Raw genomic sequence first — 20,022 nt, 5'->3', positions numbered from 1 at the left:
TCCCATAACAGCTTTGCCCAAATTTTGAAGGCGGACGTGTTTTTTTTTTTTTGATTAAAAATACAAAAAAAGTTGGTCGACGAGTTAGAAGGGGGACACCGTTATTTGAATATAAACTATCCATTGATCCATTGGTATAGCAATTTCCCTTTCTATAAACTAAGTGTTCAATTCTTTACCTTCTTTTTATAAGCAAGGGCTCTTTTTGTTTTTGAAATTAGATATAAAAAAAGAGAAAATAAAGGGAAATTTTTGTGAGTGATCCTATTCTAAACTAGAGAAGAAAGACACTTGATTGTCCCTTATTCTGAAATAATTTTATAAGAAGTGAGAAGAAGGAGATTAGAACTGGAATAAAAACAGCAAAAAAAGAACAATATGAAGTTGTTGACGAAATTTGAATCGAAGTCTACCAGGGCGAAAGGTATTGCCTTCCATCCTTCTAGGCCATGGGCGTTAGTTGCTTTGTTTTCATCTACAATTCAGTTATGGGATTATAGGATGGGTACTTTGCTTCACAGGTTTGAAGGGCATGAGGGCCCAGTTCGTGCTGTTGATTTTCATCCAACTCAGCCTATCTTTGTCTCTGCTGGTGATGATGCCAGTATTAAGATCTGGTCTTTGGACACTAACAGATGCTTGTACACTCTTAATGGGCACATGGACTACGTTCGTACCGTTTTCTTCCACCACGAGTTGCCATGGGTTATCTCTGCATCTGATGATCAGACTGTCAGAATTTGGAATTGGCAGAACCGTAAGGAGTTGTCCTGTCTGAGTGGACACAACCACTTCGTTATGTGCGCACAATTCCACCCTACCGAGGATCTAGTAGTCTCTGCGTCTCTTGATGAGACCGTCAGAGTCTGGGATATCTCTGGTCTAAGGAAAAAGCACTCTGCCCCTGGTGTCACCTCCTTTGAAGAATCAATGGCTGCACAGCAAAACTTGCTAGATGGTGGTTTTGGAGACTGGAAGGTTAAATTCATTCTTGAAGGCCATACTCGTGGTGTTAATTGGGCTTCTTTCCATCCAACTCTTCCATTGATTGTCACTGGTGGTGACGATCGTCAAGTTAAATTGTGGAGAATGAGCTCTACAAAGGCTTGGGAGGTCGATACTTGTAGAGGTCACACAAACAACGTCGACTGTGTCGTTTTCCATCCCGAGCAAAACTTGATCCTATCTGTAGCTGAAGATAAGACACTAAGGATATGGGATCTTGATAAGAGAACGCCTGTCAAACAATTCAAGAGAGAAAATGACAGATTTTGGCTAATTAGATCTCATCCAAACATGAGTTTGTTCGGTGCAGCTCACGACTCCGGTATTATGATCTTTAAATTGGACCGTGAGAGACCTGCTGCCACCACTTACCAAAACCAATTGTTTTTCGTTAACAAGGAGAAGCAATTACAAAGCTTTGACTATGGTAAGAAAGTTACCTCTCTACCTTACGTTACTTTAAATAAATTAGGTCAGACATGGAACGCTTTCCACAGCATTTCATACAATCCTTCTCAACATTCTGTCCTGATTAACGAAGGTAATGACAAATTTGGACTGGTTGTTTTACCAAAACAACCAACTGGTGCTGTTGAACCAACTAGTGTCATCGAGGATGTTGGCTCCTGTGCCACCTTTGTTGCACGTAACAGGTTTGCTGTGTATAACAAAGCCAACCAATCCATAGAGGTCCGCTCACTAGATAACAAAATCACTAAGACCATCCGTGTGGATGACCCAGTTAACGATATGGTCTATGCTGCTCCAGGTACCGTCTTATTGCTACATCCAAAGGAAGTTGTGTTATTCGATGTTCAACAAGGTAAGAAGGTTGCTCAAATGCATGTTAAGAATGTCAAGTACGTTTCTTGGTCACATGATGGTCAATACCTTGCAATGATGAGTAAGCACACTATCACCATTGTTACCAAACGTTTGGAACTAATAAACTCAATGCATGAGACTATTAGAATTAAGAGTGCTGCGTGGGATGAAAGTGGCGTTCTAGTTTACACCACATTAAACCATATCAGATACTCTCTCTTGAACGGTGACCACGGTATTATCAAAACCTTAGATAAGACCTTATATATTCATAAGGTTCAAGGAAAATTTGTTTACGCTCTAAACCGTGATGGTGATATGGAAGTATTAAGCATTGATCCAACTGAATACCGTTTCAAGAAGGCTTTGGTTAACAAGAACTTCCCCGAAGTAATGCGTATAATTAAAAACTCTAACCTGGTTGGTCAGAATATAATTTCTTATCTACAAAAATCAGGCTATCCAGAGATTGCTCTCCAATTTGTTCAAGATCCTCAAACGAGATTTGACTTGGCCTTGGAGTATGGTAATCTTGATGTTGCTACTGAAGAAGCCAAGAAATTAAACAACGAAGCAACTTGGGATAAACTAAGTCAAGAAGCACTACTTCAAGGTAACACATCTCTAACGGAAATGGTTTACCAAACTCAGAACGCTTTTGATAAATTATCCTTCTTGTACACAATCACTGGTGACCATACTAAACTAGCTAAGATGGAGAAAATTGCTGAAAATCATGCAGCTACTTCCAGTGTTTTAATGAACTCCTTTTACAGCAACTCAACTGAAAACAGAGCTAAATTATTCTCTTCCTCTGGTTCCAACCCATTAGCTTACGCTGTTGCTAAGGCTAATGGGAACGAGGAGCTCGCTTCCTATTACTTAGCAGAAGCTGGTGTTGGAGAAGAAAATGTGGTCTTGCCTGATGAATTCTTCCCATCCACAAATGTTAAGGAGCCTTGTGTTGCTGATCCTTTACAATCATGGCCATTGAAGGAAGCTGAGCTGTCCTACTTTGAAAAGGCTGTTCTGGGACAAATCGAAGATATTGGCACTGAAGAAGTTGCAAATGATGAGGAAGAAGAAAGTGCTGCTGCCCGTGATGAAGAAGTATTTTTCGATGATGAGGAATTGGCCGTTGATGATGAAGATGCTTGGGACCTGGGTGACGATGACTTACAGATTGTAGGCGATGAGGAAATTATCACTGACAACCAAAATGTTGACGAATCTCTAGACAATGAAAATGAGTCTGCTCTATGGGTTAAAAACTCCAAATTAGCCTCTGTCTTAGCAGCCTCAGGAGCGTTTGAGGCTGCAGCACAAGCACTAAACAAACAAGTTGGTATTGTTGAATTCGAACCACTAAGAAGCTACTTCCTAGACTTATATGAGGGATCTAGAACTTATATGGCTGGTACACCGAATGAGATCCCACCAATTGTAGGCTATATCAGATCGGATGCTGAAGCGGATATTCCTGAAGAAGCTTTGCCAAGAACATCAGGTATGGAAGTGGTAACTGCTAAAATCAACGAAGGTTTCAAATTATTTAAGGCTAATAAGCTAGAAGACGCAATTGAAACCTTCAGAGAAGTGATATACAGAGTTCTTTTCCTTGCAGTTACTGATGAAGAACAAGAGACTCTAGCACAAAAAGCTTTAGAAACTGCTAAGGAATACATCCTTGGTTTATCCATTGAACTAGAACGTCGTTCCCTTCCAGCTGAAAATGTTAAGAGAAATCTGGAACTAGCTGCATACTTTACAAAGATCAAATTGGCTCCTGCCCATCGTAGTAACGCTTTACAAGTTGCCATGATTCAGAGTTATAAGAATAAAAACTTTGTTCAAGCATCCTATTTTGCTGGCGAATATCTAAAGATTGTATCATCTGGTCCACGTGCTGATCAAGCAAAAAAGATTAAAGATAAAGGTGACTCTGTTGCCCATGACGCTGTCGAAATCGATTTTGATCCATATGCTGAGTTTGAAATTTGTGCTGCTACCCATACCCCAATTTACAGGGACTCTCAATCTGTTGAGGATCCTCTAACTGGTGCCAAATACCATGCATCTCAAAAAGGTAAGATAGACAGAATTGCAAAGATTTCCCAAATTGGTGTTCCAGCTTCTGGTCTAAGAATCAAATTATAAGTATTTGTCCCTGATTATCATAGACTACATATCATGTATTTGTAAATTAATTAATTATTAGTACATAAATTTAAAGATTTACTTATCGTTTATCAATAATAGTGTTATAGAATTTTTATTTCTTCTACAACATATGTATATAAATGTCTAAATTGTTATAAAGTTCAAATCAATTAGAATGAATTACTAAGTTCATAAAGTCATCATTAGAGTTTTCCTGGTGCGTTGATAAGGTTACCTTTTTCGAGCAGGAGGAGGGGGAGGAGGAGGCAGTTTACTCTTTTCCTTTCTTTTCGTCAACGATTCAGCAGAAAGTTCAACACTCCCTTTTGTTAGTCTTGGTCTGACAATTGGAGGAGGCCCTGTAGTATTTGTCGGTGTGGAGGATAGACTAGATTGTATACTTTCAGGTCCATTTGAAGTTACAGAGCTCCCATCATATAACTCGGTATCCATCCACTCAACATCTGTTAAACATCTTTTGGCTAACCTGACTGTTGTTTCATGTTCAGCAGAAATGTGACAGTTATCACATATGTTTTCCAATTTCGATAAATATAGAAACAAATCGGTTAAATCATCTTTTCTGTAATGTGTAACACTAATTTCTGTATTCTTCAATAACGGTAGTATTACTCTAAGAAATGTATTTCTCAGAAATTCTTGCTTTTCATTAACATTTTGAAGCTCTCTAATTAAAACATCAATGAAAACATTTAAATCATTTAGATAGAAGAAATTCATTGCAACATTGTTTTCCGTTGTTGTCACCACAAGATATATCAGTTTACACATCATAATCTGCAACGAGGGCTCCACAACTCTGTTAAACTTTAATAAAAGTAACTCAACAAAACGCTTTGATACCGAAGAGTTCAAAAGGCATTTGAAAACCTTATTTTCAATTTCATATTTCTTTGAGAATAAGATGTACTGTTCATTCAAGGCCAAAAGCAATTTGAATTGAGCATTGTTTAACATATCTTCGGTTGTATCAGATCTAATAGAGTTCATCAGGAAATAAGTAAAAAAGTCATCAATAATCTGAACATTTTCAACACCACACTTACCATATTTAAAGACTAGAAACAACAGTTCCATTAACACTGTTGAAATCTGCTTCATCTCCTCCAAGATATTCAAATCTATTTCTGTCCATTCTGCCGTTTTTGGATTAGTAATTTGATGCTCAGCAACCCCACGTTCCGCACCATATTTTTGGATATAAGCCAAAGCTGTGTATAATGTATTGTAAAACACATTAAATCCTTGATACTGGAGCATAATCTCAAGCGAATTAACATCTCTTTTAGACTCAAAAAGAAGGATGTATACTATGATGAACTTCATATTCATCTCCAAGAGGTCAATGTTCAATAATGATAGCAACTTACTAATGCAGAAGTTTTTATTGGATTTAAAAAGTTCGGACTCAGTAAATAATAAAGACATCCTAAATAAATCTTGATCAGACTTAATATCTTCCTTATAACAATCAGTAGATAACTTAATATACTTCACCAAATTCGAGTTAACGTTGAACTCATTATCCGATTTAGATTGAGATTTAGGGAGTACAAGGGACTCTTCCATCGATTCCCAAAATTCTATCTGTGCATGTTTAGTCTTAACTGGATTACCCATAGAATGTCTTTCGAGAAGCATTTAAACCTAATCATACAAATTAATTTCTTTGGTCCTACTTCTAGAGACCATAAACAATACTATCAGACCAATAATAGTTGAATAAATTATCAATACGTAGTCAAAAGTACGTATCTGATCTTTGGATTGCGTTCGTATTTTCGTCAAAGTTATTAAACTATCAAGAGTCTAAAGTCCTCCCAATAAAAAAAAGAGAGCTAATAGACTTTTAAAACAAATGTATAATTCTCACTTTAGAGTGTTTGATGTTTTCATGACTGATTAAAGTGTCTTGCAAATATATATGGTTGCTTAAGTTAAAAGGGTCCCCCCGGCCGAAGATCGAGAAAATGGCCTTTCCCCGAAAGACTAAAAATAAATCAGATTAGATGCTAGATAATTAGTAGACGATTTAGTTTGAGCAAGTAAATAAATAAACTATTTATTTTTATCTATTAATTATTCAAATGAATTAGCGATCTAATCTCGACAGCAAGTTCAATTGATAATAAGCAAAAAAAAAGCTTAAAAGAGTTATTTGCCTCGTATGCTGTACATTCTTTTTACTACTTGATATCTGTATAATACTATATATACAATTACCTAGCTTTTAAACCGTGCACAATTTCTTCCTTCGTTATCAGATGACCAATAGTCTCAATATGGTCCAACAGTTGGTCCACGTTATCGGACCATTCGTTCAATAGTTCACAGGAATTTAATGGTTTTTCGAAATTCACTATCTTTGCTGGTCTATTGACCTTTGCATATATAACACCTTGGTTAACCAAGTTACTGATGAAAGTCTCTGTTTCCGATTCAGATAGATCCAGTAGTTCATTTAATCTAGCTAGTGTAATTCTTGAGTAATACTCAGAAATTACTCTCAAATTGTGCTCTACGACTCTCTTCTTTAATTCATCCCAATGATGCTTATTTTCATTTCCACCGAAGGCTACAGTATCTTGGTTTAGGATGGGTTCGTACGTTTTTTTGACAATAGGCCATCTCATCAATTCTTTCGTGGTGAATAGCTTTACCAATGATTCTTGTTGCTCCAACTTTTTCAAATTGTTGTCTAACTGTATTTTATGGATCAAATCATTTTGTAAGTTGCCATATGGAGATAGAATTAGGAAATACACCATATGTGACAGCGCAGCCTTCCATTTCTCTTCGTCTTCCTTGACAGACTTAGTTTCATAAATCTCTTGGAAATATTGGGCAACTTCCAGGAAATCTCTCTTATGGAGACCAATTTTGATTAATAGTTGATAGTATTCCAACTTTAACAATTCATACTTCTCATTCTTGAACGTCTTCTTTAGAATTTTTCTAGAGAAAACTGTAGCTTGAGAAAAGTCACCCTTTAGGATACTCAATTCCATTTGTTCAAGAATAAATTCAATCTTTTCAGACATCTCCATAGAACCGTAAGTTTCAACTTGTAATTCACATAGTATATCAGCTGCCTTTTCAACATCGCCCTCAGCTCTCTTAATATGAGCTAGTTCTCTTGTGACTCTGGCTCTTTCCACTTCAACAAAAATCTTATTTTCGGTCACAGTTCTTATAGTTTCAATGGATCTGATTTTTGTCTTTAAAGGTAAGTTCTTATCTTCATCCAAATATTTCATGGTTCTTTGAACCATATATTGAATAGATAGCTTAAGTTGACCATGCTTCTTCGAAAGAAGTGTCAATTGCTCGTCTAATTCTTCCCATTTGTTCTTACTAACTAGCAAGTCCACAATCTTTGCTAGAACCTCTTTAGACGATGCTAAATCAGCAGCTTGCCTTGTTTTCTTTTCAAGAAGCAACAGCTTGTCTAATGCTGCAGCATCGTCGGTCTTTGCCAGGTTATCAACTAGAGGAAATTCTTCCTTCAAAATTTCAGAGTAGTCCTTCTCTGCCTTAATTGGTGCGTCCCTAGACATTTTGCTCCCAAATCTTTTATTTCTATATATTTAGTCTAGTTTGATATTCAATTATAACCACAGTCAACAATTTGTAATAGAAAAGTGTTCAAGAATAGTTAAGCTCAAATATTAAGACTCGTCTTATGAATGCTTTCCTTAATTATGCTTACGCAGATGTACAAATTCCTATCCTCTCCCCTTCCCGTAAAGAGAGTCCCGTTCGCCACCGATTATATCGTTAGTAGTGATATCTTTCAATAGAAGGCGTTTAAAGCTGAGGCCTTCATCAATTCTTATTTTACGTAAATGGGGCATTCATTTATTATAATATTTATTGAATCTATCCATTATAAAGGGAGGGAAATATATTACTCCATTATAGCTGAGATATGTAATGATAAACATAATATATTTATGAGATCCTCCCTCCTCCTCCAAAAAAAAAAAAAAAAAAATAAAAAACAAATAAAAACAAGCTTTTAACGATAATTATATTAGTCCAGGAGAAAGTTATATACCTTTAGGATAAATATAGATAAAATGTAAGGTGTGACATAGAGTTACTTTTTTTTTCGATGTCTTTCCTATATATTTTATCGACCGACATCGGATTGTTTATAGTATTCCTTTACCAAACCTAGTACACCACCCCCTTTCAAATGATCAGTTTGATTCACTAAATTTTTATTACTTCTATCATCATTACCATCGAATCCATTTATAGAAGGGGCTTGTAAAAAGGATTCATCCAGAGTTTGTTTCTTATTGTCAGTATTGTAGTTGCGATTGTCATCTAAGACATGATGACCAATTCTAAAAAGTTCTGGTTTTTGACCAGGTCTAAACTGCTTTTTCCACGAGTACTTATTAGCCAAAATTTCACTTCCTCCATCAGTAACAGTATTCTGGTGCTCATAACTTCGATGCTCAGCTTGATCGAAACTTTCCCTTCTTTTCGCTGGAATTTGATATTTACCTAACATGTTGCTTTCATTTTCATAATCATCAAGGAAATACATATAGGACTGCATCATTTTCTTAACCGCTTCATCCGGCTCAGAGTCTGATTCCTTATCAGGAACTTGATTCTCTTCATTATTAGTAGCATCTTCGTTCTGGAAGTGTTTCTTAACTGCATCGGGATCCCCATCGTATACAGCAAACTTACACACATAACCCAAACCATCAATATATACCGAGGTCTCTCTAAAAAAGTCGACGATCTTCCCTGCTGAATCCGGAAGTGAAAACCACAGAATAAATGGAGTAGTAATTAAGCTAGCTAGCTCTCGTAACAGAATAGTGATCTGTAGATTATATAGATCACAAAATTCTAATTTGACTGCTTCAGTGTGAAACCTATCCTTCCAGGATTCGGGCAGATAATGTGTGAAAGATGCTAATTCTCTTAATGTTTCTTCTGGATCAAACACATGATACTCTTTCGATACAGAACCTTGACTCACAGACCATATAGCACCCAAAATAGTAATATAAAATAAAACCGTTTTATCCTTAGTTATTTCAAAGTTTAAGAAGTTTTCAGGATCCCATAAAGTTAAAAGAGCTAGTATAGCTACAAATGAACCGGAAATGAAAGATATGAACTTATATACCAAATTCATTTTCTCCTTTGGAAACTGATCAATGTATCTATTAGCGATTTCGGTACTCAGCCCAATTCTTCGTCTAAAAATATGGTATAATTCATTATACTCTCTAAATTTCCATTCGGCTAACGGAGTATATTGTCTGGCACCTATACTTTCAGGTGAGGTTTTATACTCATTGAAATATCTGAAAAAATACAATAGCACAAAATAAGAAACCAGGAAAGGTGATAGAACAATGTTTAAAAACCCAGCTAGCATGAATCTTTTTTGCAATTCATTAATAAAGAAAGTTCTCTGTGATTCTTTAAGGAAACCTTGCTTGATGAAGCCAGCATCATTGAAGACAAACCCCATAACACAGAGATTGATATTCCATTCCAATGTTTTTGTTAATGGAGAACTCTTCAGAAAAGGAATCGGTAGGCTTAGATCAAGTACATCATTGTTATATAGTGCAATCAAATAATTTTCCTTTCTCATAATCCGATTAGCAACGCCGTGAGCATTAAGTTTATTCTTTGCTTTAACTGCAACAACATTAGCTGTCAATGCATTTTGATCTTTCAGATACATTAGTTGTTGAATGATATTTTGCCATGGTATAGTTTGTAACTCATCATCTGATATATTTAACAGATGGTGGTAAAAATCATACATTTCTCTAATATTTTTGATATCAAAACCTAACTGTACAATTTTCAACCCCACAAATACATAAAATAGGTATAGTAATAACTTTGTAAATCCAGTAATATTATTGGCGTAGCAATGTTCTATTTTTATATCAGAGAATTTTCTACTCTCTGGTAATTGAGAATAATCGATACAATAACCCATAAAACTTGATATGAACACAACAAAAATTAGTGTTGCTATGTTAAGAACTTTTTGAATAATAATACAATAGTAACCATTCCCCATATAATAGTTATAAGCATCTTGGAGGAATATATCTAAATTTTCGACATTAGCCCATTTCCACAGTGCTCTTTCCTTAGGATTCAAAGTCTGATAGCGACGCTCTGACATATTATTTACAACAGATAGCGCATTTAATATATTCGGTTTTCTTAATTTATATCTTTTACGTGGTGCCTCTCCCTTTACAGTATTTAGAAATGTACTGGAGTAATTTTCAGAAGAAAACTCTTTATCATTTCCCTGTTTGTGGCTGCTTCCTGCATCTTTTGATGGATACCGTGAACTTGAGCTTGACTCTCCTCTCATAATCCTTTTCAGCAAAGTTGAGTTACCCAAATGGTTTAGACCGGCTTTATCCTTGGGGGTTTTATCATCATCGTGGTATAATAATTTGATATTGTTGTTTTGCTCCAAATCAATCTCCGCGCTACTATTTAAGTCAACATCTTCCTCATCGCTTGAAGGTTGCCCAATTTTAGGTATAGATGACTCAATAAGTCCTTTGTTTCGATCACTGCTAAATCTATCAAGTTCTATACTCTCCGGATCACTAATCAAAGGTCGTGATATATCATTGCTTTCTTCTTCATCAAAATCCTCACTGGAACTATCTTGACTGGAACTTCCTTGGTCAGATTCTAATATCCTGACACCATCTCTATTGTCATCATCAGTATCTGGAATACTATCTCCCTCCTCCTCATCTCCTAAAGGAATAGTACTAAGACCTTGAGTATGCATAGAAGATACCTCATCAGACTGCATACCAAATACTCGCGATAGAAAAGTATTTCGTCCATTTTTATCACTCTCTTCCATTTTATTCTTAATTTATTGATTCGATTCTATAATATCTTTACAGTTTAATGTTATAATCCCTTTATCCCTCTTCTCAGTTTTGCACTCACGAACTTTCCCTAATTTATAATACTCCAACAATAAATTATCTCAGCGACACTCCGCTATATTTAACTATTCAACGATCGCAGTGCTTTATATGGTAATGAGATACTTTAGAGTTTCTGAACTAAGTAAAATGTTAATACTACCTTAGTGATTTTTAAACTTTTTATTAGAGCTGTTGTCATTTTGAAGATCTTCAGATGGGTTCTGTCCAGGTACAAAAAAACCAAGAAGCTACCCTTAAAAAGGCGGCTGGCCCGTCAGAAAATTGAATTATAACAATTAGGTGCCAAGCCATATTTTTTATTCAATTTTATCAATACTCCTATGGTGACGCTTATGAACGATTTTGTTTATGTAAGTATTATTTAAATCCAGATGCAATAGGTTTTCTTTTTGTTAGATAGATAATATATATAGTTTTACCAAAAAAAACCAAAAAAAAAAAGGAAAACATTGAGGATATCAAACTATACCATTAGACCACTCATTAGATACTTGGCTGGATAACAGACCTACCCACAATAGAACCTAAGTATTCTATGGTTGCAGGCTCTTCATCCTCGTCATCTTCTCTCTTTATGTTTTCTTTCTCGTGATCATTGAATCTTATTATATCTTGCATAAAATTACTTTCTGCACCCTTACTTATATCCATGACGACATCACCAATTTTAACACTGAGTCTTCCTGATCTATGCACCCTAATGCTACCTATGTTACCGGTTAGCTCAGGTTCTAGTGTGACAGAAACACTGGACTTTTTCTTTTGTTTCTGTTTCTCCTCTTTTACCTCCGAATTGTCGATATCCATACTGTCATCAGTAATTTCATCAGTAACCTCTTTTTTAGTTGGTGTAACCTTGAATTCAGGCAGTTTTGGAGGTAGCTGGAAAATCATGAATTTATTTGGTTTGTTGTTAATTCTCTCTATGTTTTTCAAGATTTTGATGTGATCGTTCTCTATTTGTAATTTTTCAATTTCCAATTCAGTCAAATCATTGTTAGCTTCAGCTCCTAATCTCAGTTCTTCTAATTTACCCTTTAACTCGTTTTCTTTCTTAATCAACTCATGTTTTAACATCTGATCTTCATTTAAACCAGGTTCTTCTTTGATTAATACAGGGCCAGGTGTTGGTTCTCTTGTGGTTTTTCCAGACATCGAATCCTGAACTGCCTTTTTCAATGCCTCAGTATCCTCGTGTTTCACTCGCAGCGGTCTGATTGGGAAGAGTTGTTCTATTCTTCTAGCTTCGTCAATTTCCATATTATCAGTACTATCTTCGCTTGAATCATTTTCATCAACATCCTGAACTTCTTGTTCATGTGATATAAATTCTTTGTAAGTGAGTTCTTTACCCATGTTAAATTTCTTAGCACGAGCAGCCGCTGAAGAAGTTTCTTTGTTTTCACCCAGCTCTTCGTCGGAATCATCATGAGCATTGTCAATTGTCTCTAAACCCTTCTGAATCAATGTTGTAGTTCCTTCCTCACCTTTAGCCATTGCATTACCGAAAATCTTTGCTTTCATCATGCTATTTTTATCTGCCACAAAGTTACCAGCAGCCAATGGACCACTAGTGATCACATGTGTGTTGTTCAGATAGCGTGGTACTCTCTTCTTCTGACCAGCATTTGGTACCTTCTTCGGACGGTTCTTCCTCTTGTCTAGCTCATTACTCTCCTCTATTTTAACCTTAGGAACAGAGGCTTCTCTTTCCTCCTTAGACCTTCTAGCAACAACTTTAGGTTTGAACTTCAAGGATGGTTTACTACCAGTATCCTTCAATGATGGTAACCTCCCGCTCATTTTATGATTATTAACAGGGATTTTAATTATAAAGTAAGGAGAGAAAAAATATATTTATATCTTTCACAGTATACTAGTGCAACTGATAGATACTGTATTACATTACTATGGCCTCCAAACAATTTAACTAAGTAAAAAATTATTGAATTTGAATAAATTTCATTATAAACTTGAAATTTTTGATTTGTGATAAATTTTTCACTCTTAGATAAGACCGCAGTAAGCACATTTTTCGTGAAAATTTTTAATTATTAGCGATGAGATGCCCTATGAAGAAAAAAAAATGGCGATTAGCTATAAAAATTTTTGCGATGAGCATTATATATTTGACGAAACGTTAAGAGTGCTGTTGATTTTTTACTCTTGGTCATAAACAGCAATAGAATTACAATAAGAACTGCCCTAAAAACAACTACTAAGCATGGCTAAAGGAAGTAGGGCGCAGGACGATGATCCCTATGGTAGGAATGAAGTTGATGACTTTGCTGACAAGAGAGAGAAAGTTTTGTTAAGTGAGTCCACGTTGGCTCGAAGGAACGGTTCAGATGAGGAAGATTTGATGGATGAAGAGGAAGAGGAAGTTATGGCCATGTCTGAAGATGAAGATGAGGATGAGGACGAAGATGAAGAAATGGATGGTGCTGAAGCTTACCGTAAAGTCTTTGGTAGAAAACTGGAAACCGATATGCCAGATGAGGAATATGAGGATGAGGAAGGTATGCTAGATAATGAGAATGCTTGGGGAGCTACTAAAAACGAATACTACGGTGCAGATGATCTAGATGATGCTGAGACAGCAAAAGAAATTGAGAAAGAAGCTCTTCGTCAACAAAAGAAGCATCTAGCGGAGCTTAATATGGAAGATTATTATGATGATGTAGTTGAAGAGGAGTGGAGTAAAGATGCTAAAGAATTTGACATGAAGGAGTTTAAGGCTTCTACAAAGCAGTCAGAGGCAGAAATATCGATCAAATCCATCCTAAATATGGATGACAACGAAAAGAAACAGCATTTGAATAATATGTTCCCTGAATTTATACCTTTATCCAAGGAGTTAAAATCTCTTACAGCTGTCCATAATGAGCTTAGAGAAAACTCTGATTCTGAAGTTAACAAACTGAAGCTTATTGCATTATCCAGTTATCTCAGTACATTATCATCTTATTTTGCAATCTTCCTACACGAGCTTCATAACAATGAAGAGTTCACTACTATGAAAGAACATTCTGTAATGGAAGCTATATTAACCTCGAAGGAAATCTGGAGACAAGCTAATGAACTACCTGTAGACGATGTGATAACAGGTAGTGAAGAAATGTCGGAATCCGAAGGTTCTGATGCGGAAACGTTGGTAGAAAAATATGCTAATTCTGAAAAAGATGATGCTGAAGCTAGTGAAGGTAGTGACGAAGAAGAAGAAGATGATGATGAATCCGAGGTTGACATTGACGATTTCGAAGAGTACGTCAAACAATCCCGTGTATCTAAAAAGAAGGCTAAATCTTCTAAAACGCCTGAAAAAGAAGTTGATGGCAGTGAATACGAGGATAATGCCGACTTTATCGAGGGTAAGATAGCTGATATTGATGCTGAGGATAAGCGTAAGAGAAAGAAGTCTCTGCGTTTCTATACATCTAAGATTGATCAGCAAGAACTGAAAAAGGCTGAAAAGTTCACAGGTGATGAGGATATTCCTTACAAAGAGAGACTATTTGAGAGACAGCAGAGATTATTAGAAGAAGCTAGAAAGAGAGGTCTTCACGCACCTAAATCTGCTGACTTGGACAACGAAGATTACGGTTCTGATGATCAAGAGATATCTAAGAATCTTAATGATAAATCATCTGCTGAATATTATAAACAGATACTCCAAGGTAAGAGAGATAAGAAAGATGGGCGGAAGAAGGCACATTTTGATGCTCTGATAGCTGCAAGAGAAGGTAAGTTAAACGAAGTTTCTGAAGAGGTCGGCGATGATGGCAAGCGTGCTATTAACTACCAAATCCTGAAGAATAAGGGTTTGACGCCAAAGAGAAAGAAAGACAACAGAAACTCGCGTGTGAAGAAGAGAAAGAAGTACGAAAAGGCCCAGAAGAAATTGAAATCTGTTCGTGCAGTTTATTCTGGTGGTCAAACAGGTGCATATGAGGGTGAAAAGACTGGTATTAAGAAGAATCTAACCAGATCTGTTAAATTTAAGAGTTAGTTTTGAATTACTCTTAATTTCCTTCCTATTTTATACTGATTGAATTTACATCTCTATAAGTACTTAGTTTTTGTGTATATTAATTAATTATGGGCATTTTTTATTTTCTTACTTGAGTATATTAAGTATCCTTCAAAATATGGTATTGGTAGTTGTTGATAAGATTTTACTTATTATGGTTTTCAAATTCTCTTTAGAGGAATTTTCTTCATATTGAACATCCCAAGCAAGAAAATGCTTAAGGATTAACTGATACTGGTCAAAAAGTTCTTCCTGCTCATTTGACAAAGAACTTATACATGCTTGGATATCATCTCCCTGAATAAATCTATTTTGAATTTCTTCTGCTTTCATTATAATTGTCTTGTCCAAGCCACAAATTCTGGCGCAATAAATCCCTAGGGAATCTGTACATAAACCTTCATTTATCTTGTATAGAAAAGTGACGTTCATTACTTCATTAGATCGGCTTGGACTTTCCTGCATTCTGGAAAATAATACTTTGCTATTTAAATATTTTACACCAGCAATGTTACTTAGCAGATCTTTTCCAATAAATAACTCACTAAAATGCGTTGATAACATGATTCTAGGACAGAAATTATTTTTTGAATTGCTTTCTAAGATGGAACCTAATAATGCAGGACCTGATATAACGTCCGTTCCAACCCCATATTCATCTATTAACACTAAGCTTCTTTCAGTGCACATAGAAAATATACTTGATACTCTAATACTGTCCGTTTCGAATGTACTGTGCATCGAATTGATAGAATCTTTTGTATGTAATTTAGTTAGAATTTTATCTACAATGCCGATCTGTGCAGATTTTGCTGGAACATAGCAACCTATTTGGGCCAAGTAAATTGTTAATGCAATTTGCTCTAGGAATACTGTCTTTCCCGATCCATTAGGACCCGTCAATACAGCTATTCGTTGATAACCATCTTTATACCAATCATTATTCCCGAAGGAACCGCCGTCGATAAAAATATCATTTTCTATGAATTCAGAGCGAAGTGTTTCTTGAAGTGGATGTCTACTACTTTTCAATCTAATAAGAGAAGAAATGTCGTTAACTTCGGGTCTACAATAATTTCTAGACATGGAAACATCCGCAAAAACTGTTAAAACTTCCAATTCAGCAAAACAATTTGCAATAGCAATCAAATTCGAAATATGAAAATTGAGATTTTCCTTAATTGTTTGCAGTACTCCGACTTTGAGGGAAGTTATATGTGCAAAAATTCCTCCATATATATGATCTAACTCAATGAGATCCTGGGTTTTATAAAATATTTCCTCAGCATTTTTAAATACTAACTGCCAATCTTCTAGCAATTCTTCCTCCTGGACAATCTTTTCCAATTCCTTATCAATTATTAACAAAAACCCTAATTCTGGTATATATATTGCATTTACCAAATTCTGTAATTCTAGTGCATCTAAATTTGGAGACGAAACATAACTTAGTTTTTGGATCACCTGACTAACACTATCTACTAGTGTATTTTCTAGCCTTTGATATAACTGCTGACATTTATCATACTCTTCATAAATACCTTCCTTTATTTCAATAACTCCATCAACCAATAATGAACTTAGTTCAAGGTTGTGTTCCAATGTACAGTACAGTTCTCTTAGAAATGAGAAATCAATATTGTCGATCAGTTTCAAATAGACGCCATTAGTCTCCCCGGATACTAGTATATCTAAGAAAGGTAAACATTTCATACAACTATCGATAAAACATATAAGTGAACGCCAGTTACTGTTATTCAAAATATTTCTATTCAGATTTGAGAATAAAACTAGTATATCTGGAATTATTTTCATATTCTTCTTTATATCTCTTGCAACTTCTTGATACTTTACCTCAGAAAAAACCCTAATGATATCATACCTAATGTTTAAAATGGATATATCGGTTGTTGGGCATAAAAGCCAATGTTTTAGTATCTTTTTACCAAGTGTCGTTTTAACACCAGAAAATAACTCCTCTATTGTTAAAATAGCGGTGTTATTAAATTTTTGTTCCAACCTTAAACTACTATCTTTGAAGATATGTAAGGCAGAGTATGAAGATGAATCCATTTGCATTCTATTACGAAGGTTAATGTATTCAAATATTTCAAAAGATCTGTCAAATCCATTCCTGACTAATGTTGAATTTGCCTTTTTCTCATACCATGAAATAATTGATAAAAATGCACCAACTGAGAGGGTATTATCAAACATTTTTGTAGAAAAATAACTATTGAAAGCATTATTATTCAAACGGCAGTTAATCGTAGATAAAATATTTTCCTCTCTTTTGTGGTATTTTTGACTGATTAAGCATGCATTAACTTCATAGTTATTGTTTACAGAATTAACTAATATGTCAACCTCTTCTGAAATTCTTGTTGTGTAAAGTATAGTATCAATTTCATACTCCATGATAAGCAACTCAAGGATGGAAATGACATTAGTAAGAGAAGCAATTGAAGAAACCTTCGAATTTGACCCGTATGAAATATGTTCGGATTTACTGACGTCTATATCAGCAGAGAGACTTGATATTTTTCTATCATCGATATTAATTATAGTGCACCCAAACTTATTTTTTAGATAGTCTATGGAACAAATAATATGAACATTCTCAATTTCTACCTCGAATTTCTTGTCGTTCTCAAACTTGGTATATTCCCCATCTGGAAGGAGACCCAGCAACCATGAATTATTTTCGGCCATTTTAGACTTGTATACTGTATCACTTTTCTCTATTTTCAGATCCAAAATATGAAAAAAACAACAACAATACTTTACTTTTGCATATACAACCTACTAATCTCTTCTTCACTTTAAAGACTAAAACATAGCTATAATCTGTTTAATTAACCTCCCCTTGAAACCCAAAATAGAATAACCGCCTGGGCGAACATCATTAAATACGATAGAGCATAATTGTGATGTATAAGCTTGATATTTAACCGTAATGCATAATAATTAAAAGTAGTACTACATAAAGAATGCTATTTATAATATATATAGTTTATCATTATTGTATTATTAGAAATGATTTCGAGAATTGACTCGAAATATATGCAGAAATGATAGCTGAAAATCTGAAAATCTAGGATCATTATTGATTTAAATGACATTTATTTATATTATTGGTTTTTCATTTTTGTTTCAGCAAGATCAATCCACTTATCGACCAGAACCGATGAACGATGATGTCTTCTGTCGGAATATTTAGTCCAAATAGCAGCATGACGATCTTGTGCATGTCTACAGTTTTCAAGTATTAGACTTGATATTGGGAATACTTGCTGTTGGGTATATCCAGAGTAAAAGACGTGCTTCTGGGTCCAGCCAGCTGCAATGGTATTATCAGTGTCCTTGTGCTCGGAACTATTATAACCCAAAATCGTTTTACTCAGAAAATAGGCACCAGCAGCTAACCAGCTTGGAGGTGTTCCTATCAGCCTTGCATCCATAATTGTTGTCTCCAACAAGTATTTCGCGAGCGTTCTAATATTGTATTCATAATCATCTGCTTTACTAATACGCCTTAGAAAAGACATCGGACCGGGCCATCCTATTTCAAATTCAAGTGAATTTAAAACAAATCTCTCAGCTTCTATAAGCTCTTCCTTTGTATAAGCGTTATCAAGCATATATATGAAGTCCTTTATCGTCGGACAGTTTATTTCTTCATATTTGGCGGCAATGAACATCGCCACAGCTCCTACAAGTTGAAATTTGTTCAGTTTTATTGGTGCTTTCGATAGAAATCTATCGATAAGGTTCACGGTCAAATAAAGAGTTTCAGGAAGTAACTGAAATCTCTCATCAACTTGTACAATCCAGTCTAGGAGGGTACTTCGGTATGACGGTTTAAGTTCAGCTTGCATATCCATATAATGTGGATTCGGACTGTACTTAATCTCAAGATGTCTTAAATACTGAAATATTCCTGGGGCCAATTCTACCACCATTACTGAATCGTAATTATCATCATCCATGGGATCCAAATATGCAAGTCTATATTTTTCCTCCGCTTGTTTCAGTTCTTCATCAATATCAACATTATAAGGTGGCTTAGTGTATTCACTAAAACCGAACACTGCTTCGTCATTAGTATAGTCCCCAGCCTCGCAAATATTATCATCGGTAACATTGACAGAGGTCTCTTCAGTATGATAACTATCATTGCTGCTAATATGTTGAGATATTCTCTGAATGTTCTCCAAGTTTGGATCCTCCAACAAACTGCTTACGTCATTGCTATTCATCGTATCAAGCGTATGCGATGCGTATATCGAAAATTGCTCGTTCTCAGAATCTATGACTTCTCTAACGACACTCTCATCCATACTGTTGCGACCCGAAGCAATTGACTCTCTATTACTTCCATAGGCTTTCCCACCATTGAAACCACTGTTCACAAATCCAGTGACATCGCCAAGTGCAGTCCGTTTACTGGCCGAGGATTCATGTCCTTTGGTGTGATCGCTTGACGATTCTTTACTCTGTATACCGTAACCAGGAACTATATTCTCATCAGTCACCGAATCTAAATGTGACGATCGTGATAACATCTTTTTGTTATTGTATTTTACTTCCCAATGGTTTCTGTTTATGATTTCTTTTTCAGTTTATTAAGTTGTATTATGATAGAAGAAAGTGAATTCTTATTGTAAAAGACAGCAAGTGATTTTTCAATATATAAGATTTTTATAAAAAAAAAGTATATAAACTTTCCTATACAATCCCATTGTTTATATCAAAAATAACAGCCAAAAAAATAAACAATCAAAACAAACACACTCTTCTCATTTTTTTTTCAAGCAGTTTTTAGGCCCTGCAGATGGAAAAATCAAAACAAACAAAAACAAATCAAATTTTTTTTTTTAGTTGCACTGAATTTCTTTTAACAGAAAACCTGCAGAGAAGTAGTCAATAGACTCCGCGATATTTTTTTGTTTCTTTTTTTATTTGTTTTCTGCGATTTTTTTCTTATATGCATACGAC

The 20,022-nt window shown here is 35.2% G+C and overlaps 8 protein-coding genes across 8 annotated transcripts; 2 read left to right on the top strand and 6 right to left on the bottom strand.

The window, feature by feature from the left end:
• Window positions 1-378: 378 nt before the first annotated feature.
• On the top strand, window positions 379-3,987 carry COP1 (coatomer subunit alpha; the record flags this gene model as incomplete). Its single annotated transcript, XM_071055026.1, has 1 exon — window positions 379-3,987. One exon carries the CDS (start codon window positions 379-381, stop codon window positions 3,985-3,987), a length of 3,609 nt encoding a protein of 1,202 aa, XP_070909719.1.
• Window positions 3,988-4,221: 234 nt separating this feature from the next.
• On the bottom strand, window positions 4,222-5,652 carry LDB17 (Ldb17p; the record flags this gene model as incomplete). Its single annotated transcript, XM_071055025.1, has 1 exon — window positions 4,222-5,652. One exon carries the CDS (start codon window positions 5,650-5,652, stop codon window positions 4,222-4,224), a length of 1,431 nt encoding a protein of 476 aa, XP_070909718.1.
• Window positions 5,653-6,230: 578 nt separating this feature from the next.
• RPN5 (proteasome regulatory particle lid subunit RPN5) lies at window positions 6,231-7,568 on the bottom strand (the record flags this gene model as incomplete). The annotated part of the gene is made up of 1 exon (XM_071055024.1): window positions 6,231-7,568. The coding sequence occupies one exon, from the start codon at window positions 7,566-7,568 to the stop codon at window positions 6,231-6,233; it is 1,338 nt and encodes a 445-aa protein (XP_070909717.1).
• A 575-nt stretch (window positions 7,569-8,143) lies between these two features.
• ATG9 (autophagy protein ATG9) lies at window positions 8,144-10,903 on the bottom strand (the record flags this gene model as incomplete). Its single annotated transcript, XM_071055023.1, has 1 exon — window positions 8,144-10,903. The coding sequence occupies one exon, from the start codon at window positions 10,901-10,903 to the stop codon at window positions 8,144-8,146; it is 2,760 nt and encodes a 919-aa protein (XP_070909716.1).
• A 574-nt stretch (window positions 10,904-11,477) lies between these two features.
• RPC53 (DNA-directed RNA polymerase III subunit C53) lies at window positions 11,478-12,797 on the bottom strand (the record flags this gene model as incomplete). Its single annotated transcript, XM_071055022.1, has 1 exon — window positions 11,478-12,797. The coding sequence occupies one exon, from the start codon at window positions 12,795-12,797 to the stop codon at window positions 11,478-11,480; it is 1,320 nt and encodes a 439-aa protein (XP_070909715.1).
• Window positions 12,798-13,218: 421 nt separating this feature from the next.
• SAS10 (rRNA-processing protein SAS10) lies at window positions 13,219-15,003 on the top strand (the record flags this gene model as incomplete). The annotated part of the gene is made up of 1 exon (XM_071055021.1): window positions 13,219-15,003. The coding sequence occupies one exon, from the start codon at window positions 13,219-13,221 to the stop codon at window positions 15,001-15,003; it is 1,785 nt and encodes a 594-aa protein (XP_070909714.1).
• A 132-nt stretch (window positions 15,004-15,135) lies between these two features.
• MSH5 (MutS family protein MSH5) lies at window positions 15,136-17,736 on the bottom strand (the record flags this gene model as incomplete). Its single annotated transcript, XM_071055020.1, has 1 exon — window positions 15,136-17,736. The coding sequence occupies one exon, from the start codon at window positions 17,734-17,736 to the stop codon at window positions 15,136-15,138; it is 2,601 nt and encodes an 866-aa protein (XP_070909713.1).
• Window positions 17,737-18,155: 419 nt separating this feature from the next.
• Window positions 18,156-19,589, bottom strand: CLB3 (B-type cyclin CLB3; the record flags this gene model as incomplete). Its single annotated transcript, XM_071055019.1, has 1 exon — window positions 18,156-19,589. One exon carries the CDS (start codon window positions 19,587-19,589, stop codon window positions 18,156-18,158), a length of 1,434 nt encoding a protein of 477 aa, XP_070909712.1.
• Between the last annotated feature and the right edge of the window lie 433 nt (window positions 19,590-20,022).

Source organism: Nakaseomyces bracarensis (assembly GCF_045282275.1).
Source record: "Nakaseomyces bracarensis strain CBM3 chromosome Unknown Scaff13_0, whole genome shotgun sequence".
Classification (NCBI taxonomy): Eukaryota; Fungi; Ascomycota; class Saccharomycetes; order Saccharomycetales; family Saccharomycetaceae; genus Nakaseomyces; species Nakaseomyces bracarensis.
The sequence above is the reverse complement of the archived record's forward strand: the minus strand, read 5'-3'. Positions and strand labels throughout refer to the sequence as shown.